The sequence below is a fragment of the Dama dama genome, chromosome 33 (assembly GCF_033118175.1).
Source record: "Dama dama isolate Ldn47 chromosome 33, ASM3311817v1, whole genome shotgun sequence".
Classification (NCBI taxonomy): domain Eukaryota; kingdom Metazoa; phylum Chordata; class Mammalia; order Artiodactyla; family Cervidae; genus Dama; species Dama dama.
Genome location: NC_083713.1, coordinates 46,794,902 through 46,802,265, shown reverse-complemented (window position 1 = coordinate 46,802,265; position 7,364 = coordinate 46,794,902). Strand labels below are relative to the sequence as shown.

Genomic DNA, 7,364 nt, shown 5'->3' with positions numbered 1-7,364 from the left:
ATTTTATTTTTGGCTGCACCGTGAAGCTTGTGGGATTAGTTCCCTGACCAGGAATTGAACATGGGACCACAGCAGTGAAAGCACCGAGACCTAACCCCTGAACCACCAGGAAAATTCCATCCCTTAAAATTTTAAAGAACATGAACTCTAGAAATTATTCAGTTCAAACCTCATTTCTTCTTCTATCTTATTTTTGTTTTTTATAAGAAGATACTAAGCAACAGGACCATGACCACAATGGGACTCATCTAAGATTGACTCCAATATTGTTAAAGGACAAAGGATACAGATAGGAGGGAAGCCACTGGACCACCCACACTCTGAAGCTGAGCCATGTGTAACAGTCTGAACTCAACTCAGCTTCAGATTCGGGACTCTGCAAAGCACTGAGGTTCTGAAGATAAATAGTCAGATCCCAGATATATTATTGTTAATAGTCATAATTGCGAAGATCTACTGAAAACACCTAAGCATTTTATTTTATTTTATTTATTAGTTGGAGGCTAATTACTTCACAACATTTCAGTGGGTTTTGTCATAAAAAATATGGAACGCTTCATGAATTTGCGTGTCATCCTTGCGCAGGGGCCATGCTAATCTTCTCTGTATCGTTCCAATTTTAGTATATGTGCTGCCGAAGCAAGCACTGAAGACACCTAAGCATTTTATAAACCTTTTCTGATATGCAAACAGCAATATGAAATAAGTATTATCCCCATTTTGCAGATGAGGAAACTTAACATGCTGATCCAAATGTAGGCAATGAATCTGTGATGACATTAATATCTTTCTCTATTCTCAACTGTGAAATCAAACTCTACATTGTGTTCTACAGGGCATGAAAAAAGAAGGAATTCTATGGGCATGTATGATTAGGAAATGCTGTATACTGGATTCACACTTGGGAGTTCACAATGCACATCCACACATTAAGAGTTTTGAAAAATATTGCAGGGAAAAATTAAAGCATACATTTGAAAATTTAACTTTAATCTTGAATTTATCAAACTAACTTGACCTTTAAATTCTTTTTTATTTTTCAAGAAACAGCTATTTAAATCTTGAAAAGTTTCTAGTGGGGCAATTTGAACTATGCTTTACTAATGATGGGGTCCAGGACTTGATTCCTCAAAATATGGCACCTTGGATATTGACTGTTTTAAGTGGAAGGAGTTTGAGAAAACAGTAGAAGCTCTGAGACAGTTACTCTGACCTTCTCCCCACTACTACCTTCCAAAGAACCTCCTGTGAGAGGTGCGCTCTCTATACCTGTAGGAAGCGAGCATTCTGTCTCCAAAGACAAATGGACCCGGAGAAGAATCCTAACAAGTCGGCTTTGCTAAGTTTGCCCCACTTTACTTTGATTACCTCATATCCTCTAACCTATTATACTCTTCCTTGACTATCCTCTCTTCATCAAACCTAGCATAAAAATACTCAGGTCTAACTATTTCTGTGGGTCTTCATTTCATTTTTTTTTTTTTGGCCACGCCACACAGCATGCAGAATCATAGTTCCCGGACTGGGGATGGAACTTGTGTCCCCTGCAGTGGAAGTATAGAGTCCTAACTACAGAATGGCCAGGGAATTCCCATAAGTCTTCATTTCCTTTTGAAGACTTCTATGTCATGTAAAACTTACATTAAATTAATGTGTGTGCTTTTCTTTTGCTCATCTGTCTTTGTCAGTTTCATTTTTTAGACCTAGCCAGGAATCCTATGAAGGTCAAGGAAAACTTCTTCCTTCTATCTATCTACCTACCTGTCTACCTACTTATATATCTGAATATGTCATGTAAATCTACACAGCCATGACATGAGATGTATATTGTGTTACAGATTTATCTCCCCATCAGATGGCAATGAACTTCTCCCAGGCTTCCCTGTAAATGCAGCACCTCACCCCCACCCCCACACAAACGCATCAGTGTTACCTTCTGTACAACGTGTGCTATGAAGTGTGATACTAGGAGTAGGAGAATACAAAGGAGAAAGCAGTCCCTTCTACCTCAAGAAGTCAGGGAATGTTCCCTCCACAGAAGACGTGAAGATTGAGCTGTCTCTTAAAGGCAGAAGCGACTTAGCACACACACACACTCAAAGGCAAGAGGAAGTGAACTGAGACCAAAGTTCGGGTGAAAAATCCCCAAAGAAACAAACAACTCGGGAGGCACCAAGAGTTTAGTGGGTACACAAACCATGAAAAAACCACCTGATACCTCTTATGTTATGCTCTTTCTTTTAGAAAAGGTCTAGCACACCAAATTTATACTGCTGTTTTCATGATTTTGGTAATCCTGTTTGCAGTTCATGCTTGGGGAAGTTGGAGCATTTGTACCATCCATGCCCAGCACTGTGCAGGGTACTGAGTGATATAAAGGAATTGTTATTGTTTAGTCGCTAAGTCGTGTCTGACTCTTTGCAATCCCACAGACTGTAGCCTGCCAGGCTCTTCTGCCCATGGGATTTCCTAGGCAAGAATATTGGAGTGGGGCTTTTCCGCCCCCGAAACCGTGCTGGTCCTGCAGCTCTGCGGCAAGCTGCGGAGTCAGGATTCTGTTCTGCAGGATGGGGATTGTTAAAGTTGTCCAAAACAAGGCCTACTTCAAGAGATACAAAGTGAAATTCAGAAGACAGCAAAAGGGCAAAACTGACTACTATGCTCAGAAACGACTGGTAATCCAAGATAAAAATAAGTACAACACCCCTAAATACAGAATGATCGTTCATGTAACGAACAGAGATATTATTTGTCAGATTTCTTATGCCTGTATAGAAGGAGATATGATAGTTTGTGCAGCTTATGCTCATGAACTCCCAGAACGTGGTGTGAAGTTTGGCCTGACAAATCATGCTGCAGCATATTGTACTAGCCTGCTGCTGGCCCACAGGCTTATTAATAGGTTTGGTATGGACAAAATTTATGAAGGCCAAGTCAAGGTGACTAGAGATAAATACAATGTGGAAAGCATTGATGGTCAACCTGGTGCCTTCACTTGTTACCTAGATGCAGGACTTGCCAGAACTACTACCAGGAATAAAGTTTTTGAGGCCCTAAAGGGAGCTGTCAATGGAGGCTTGTCTATCCCTCAGTACAAACGGGTCCCCAGTTATGACTCAGAAAGCAAAGAATTCAGTGCTGAGGTACACCAAAAGCACATCATGGGGCAGAAAGCTGTAGATTACATGCATTACCTGATTGAAGAAGATGAGGATGCTTATAAGAAACAATTCTCTCAGCACATAACGAACATAACTCCAGACATGTTGGAGGAGATGTATAAGAAAGCTCATGCTGCAATACGAGAGAATCCAGTGTATGAGAAGAAGCCTAAGAAAGAAGTTTAAAAAGAAGAGGTAGAACCATCCCAAAATGTCACTTGCCCAGAAGAAAGATTGGGTAGCTCAGAAAAAGGCAAGCTTCCTTAGAGCTCGGGAATGGGCTGCCAAGAGTTAAACCAAACCACAATTTTCTATCAAGATTTTTCAGATAAAGACAATAATTAACTTATTGAACAAGCAGCAGAAAAAGAAAGAATATTGGAGTGGGTTGCCATTTCCTCTCCAAGGGATCTTCTCACCCAGGGATTGAACCCGAGTCTCCTGTATTGGATTCTTTACCACTGAGCTACTGGGGAAACCCACAAAGGAATTAGGTAACATCATGCTGGTTTTCAAGAGGTTTGAATTGAAATATCTAGAGTAAAGGAATGTTGCTAAGAAGGTAGATTTCAAATGCTCTCACCACAAAGAGAAAACGATATTTATATGACATGATGGAAGTATTATCTACGGTAATCATTTGATCCTATATAAATGTAACAAATCAATACTTTGTATGCCTTGTTCATCTTAAACTCACACAACATTATCTATCAATTGTATCTCAACAAAGCTGTAAAAAAAAAATTAGTAAAATAGTAGACAACAGGTTTTTTAAAAAGTAAAAGAAAACGAATATTCTATCCCTTAATATCAGGCAGGGCTTCCCTGGAGGTTCAGTTGGTAAAGAATTTGCCACAAAAAAAAAAAGAAGAATCTGCCGCAATACTGTACAGTATTCTTGGGCTTCCCAATGCCGGAGACCTGGGTTCAATCCCTGGGTTAGGAAGATCCCCTGGAGAAAGGAATGGTTACCCACTCCAATATTCTGGCCTGGAGAATTCCATGGACTGAAGATAGTCCATGGGTCACAAAGAGTTGGACACGACTGAGCGACTTTCACTTATTCACTATCAGGCAGGCAGTACTATATAAAGAGCATGCTTTTGGTATGAGTTGTTGGTTTGGATACTAATTTCAAGTTACTGAAGTTTTCCAGCCTCATTTTTCTCCTCTGTAGAATGAAACTGTTGTAAATTAGATACTGATACATGTCAAAGGCTAAACACAGTGCATTACCCAGGAAAAGTGCTCAATTAGCTTGACACTGGTAGCCCAGGTAGCTGTTACTATCTTTTAATTTTTTGGCCGCACTTCACCATGAGGGATCTTAGTTCCCCACCTGGGATCAAACCATGCCCTGGCAGTGAAATTGCAGAGTCCTAACCACTGGACCACCAGAGAATTCCCTGCTGTTACTGTCTTATTTCTTTTGTGTCACCTGCTGCTGCTGCTGCTGCTAAGTCGCTTCAGTCGTGTCTGACTCTGTGAGACCCCATAGACGGCAGCCCACCAGGCTCCCCCATCCCTGGGATTCTCCAGGCAAGAACACTGGAGTGGGTTGCCATTTCCTTCTCCAATGCATGGAAGTGAAAAGTGAAAGTGAAGTTGCTCAGTCGTGTCCGACTCTTCGTGACCCCATGGACTGCAGCCTACCAGGCTCCTCTGTCCATGGGATTTTCTAGGCAAGAGTACTGGAGTGGATGGCCATTGCTTTCTCTGTGCAATATAAATACTTATTTCTAACTAGTAGTTAGATACAAAAATAGGAGTCAAATACTCTGGGCCCAATGTTATAACCACTTTGAATAGGTTTTCATGTTAGTGTATGAAAGTTTGACTAAGTGAATAAAATATTGTGAGCTCAATCAAGCATTTAGAAACAGAAGTTAATGCAAGTAAAATAACAATAATAATATTAAAGAATAAAGGGCATTACCTTCTTAAATCATGCCTGGGTCACTGACTTATCATATAAACATAAATGATCAGTCAGAAAATTCTGTTTTTTGTTAAAGTATTTAGAGAATAAAGCTACTGTCTTTGGAAAATGCTGAAAAGAACAAGTAATTGTTTTGCTCATGAAATAGATGCTCAGAAATAAACACTGATCCTTAATCCAAGCCTGTAAGGTATCAAGCAAGTAAACCTCAATATTATATTATGGAAATTATTTTAAGGGAATATGAGAATATTGCTGACATTTTCCTACTTTGCTTACAGACCAAATACTGTTTCTGACAGAATTCTCTCAGGGTGAAGTGATAGCAGGATAAATCCAACCGTTTGGCTTGAACTTAAGATCACAGGGGAGGAAAAGTTTAAAGAACCTTGAGATTTTCAGAGCGCTTAAAAAGAACATAGCTTTGGAATGTTGGAAAAAATCAAGATATTAAATTCTAAATTAATTATGTTATCACCAAAAATCTCAAATGAGAAAGAATAGGGCAAAGCATTCAAATAGATCAATGTAGCTTCTCAGGGAGTTCAGCAGTTAAGAGAATGTGCATAAACATAGTGAAAACAACTAAAGAAATATGATAAGAAAATTAATTTGATTGACTATGTGTGATTTTTGATTTGGGAATTTACAGTTTGTTTTTGCCTGAGAAGCTGTATGAGAGGTTCTAAAAATTGCCACGTAGCAAGATTTGGGTTGGTGTTTGAATAAGTTGTTTCTGATTATTCCCCTGGCTTGAATATTTCTCTACAAGAGGTGTCAAGTCATGGCAACAAGGAAATTCACCAATCTATTCAGAGCATTAAAAATATATCAGGCAAAGAGCTCAACATTCTAAGTTAAACTTGTTTTCTATTTGGTCTTAGTGTACTCAGTTATACATAGGGGCATAATTTCTGCTAAGATATATCTCAATGTGGTATATGATTTCTGTTGAATCATGTCTCAAAGTCACAAAAAAGAAAATGTGTCTGTGGGTAAGAGAACGCCCTATATACCAGGGCTTCTCAAACTTTAATGCCCATCCGAATAAGCTGGGGATCTTGTTAACATGCAAATCCTGATACCACAGGTATGGGGTGGAGGTTCTTCATTTTGAACCTTGCCTGGTGATGCTGACGGTGCCAGGCCTTGACCTATACTTTGAGCAGCAAGGCTGTAGACTAACCAGTTCACTGAAGAACAAAGGAGGAGTGGAAGGGGCACTCCATGGCACTCCTGCCTGACTGTGTGGCTCAGCCAGGGAGCACAAACCTTTTCCTGTCTGCCAGCCTGTTGGCCTAGGTTCATGGGTAGAAGGCAAGGCATTTCCTGGTGTCCATGGTGGACAGGACAACAGCAGTTCCTGTCTTTCACGCCATCTATTTCAGAGGACAAAGTCTCCTTGTGTGCAGTTAGGCTGCCATTACAGCTACTCTGAAATGGAAAGGAAGGAATAAGCCATAAGGGTGAATGGGTCAAAATGATGCAAAAGTGGAAAGAAGAAGTAAGCAGAAGCCAGAAAAAAAGAACAGGACTAGTGTATCCAGGGATACTGAAAGGATATTCTTTTGTTTTTCATTAAGTTATTCATTTCAATTCATTCTAAATAGTTTGCCCTGGTGTCCACTGTAACAAGATAGAATGACTTCACACACAGGGCTCATTTTAATAACAAAATATCTGCATGGGGTAGTTTGATGATGTTGGACACATAAAGCCAGAGGTAATTCATCCCTCTAAATGCTTGAACTCCTCCAGAGAAATTATAAAGGAAAAACATCTTCATCTCCAAAGAAAACAAAACAAAGAAGTGTCCTTCAGATCTGCTTGGTGACTTTATGAATTGGACTAGAAACATTATTGCCTTTGGGAGGTTGACCTCAGCTGTTTTTCAATCATTTGAAGAATAAGAACTCTAATTTTGGTGCCAATACTCAAAGTGAAGCTTTCTCAGGTGGATGAACAACAACTGGTAGATTGGCTTGTTGTGGAAATTGCACCACCTTAAAATCTCCAAGAGAACTAGGCATAGTCTCTGCTCTGACCCTTACCAGCTCTGTGAATCTGGGCATATGCGATGGATCTAACACAAAATAGATGCTCAAAAAAATGTGAATTCTGATCATGTTTCCTTGAATTTTCTAAGGTTTTGTTTCTTAGTTTCCTCAAATTTAAAATTAAGATAATAACTTCTACCTAACAATTATAAGGTGTTTGGTGAGCTAATGTACATAAAAATGCTTTTTGAATAGTAAATGTAA

General features: G+C 39.5%; 1 protein-coding gene and 1 non-coding gene across 2 annotated transcripts; one reads left to right on the top strand and one right to left on the bottom strand.

Moving 5' to 3' along the window:
• Positions 1–540: 540 nt before the first annotated feature.
• Positions 541–647, bottom strand: LOC133051395 (U6 spliceosomal RNA). Its single transcript, XR_009691877.1, has one exon. It is a non-coding gene; the product is annotated as a U6 spliceosomal RNA (small nuclear RNA).
• Positions 648–2,567: 1,920 nt separating this feature from the next.
• LOC133051134 (large ribosomal subunit protein uL18-like) lies at positions 2,568–3,347 on the top strand. Its single transcript, XM_061135558.1, has one exon. The coding sequence runs from the start codon at positions 2,568–2,570 to the stop codon at positions 3,345–3,347; it is 780 nt and encodes a 259-aa protein (XP_060991541.1).
• Positions 3,348–7,364: the final 4,017 nt, after the last annotated feature.

Bases quoted from the DNA above. Each gene is read 5' to 3' on its own strand.
- LOC133051134 (XM_061135558.1), top strand. From the start codon at position 2,568: ATGGGGATTGTTAAAGTTGTCCAAAACAAGGCCTACTTCAAGAGATAC.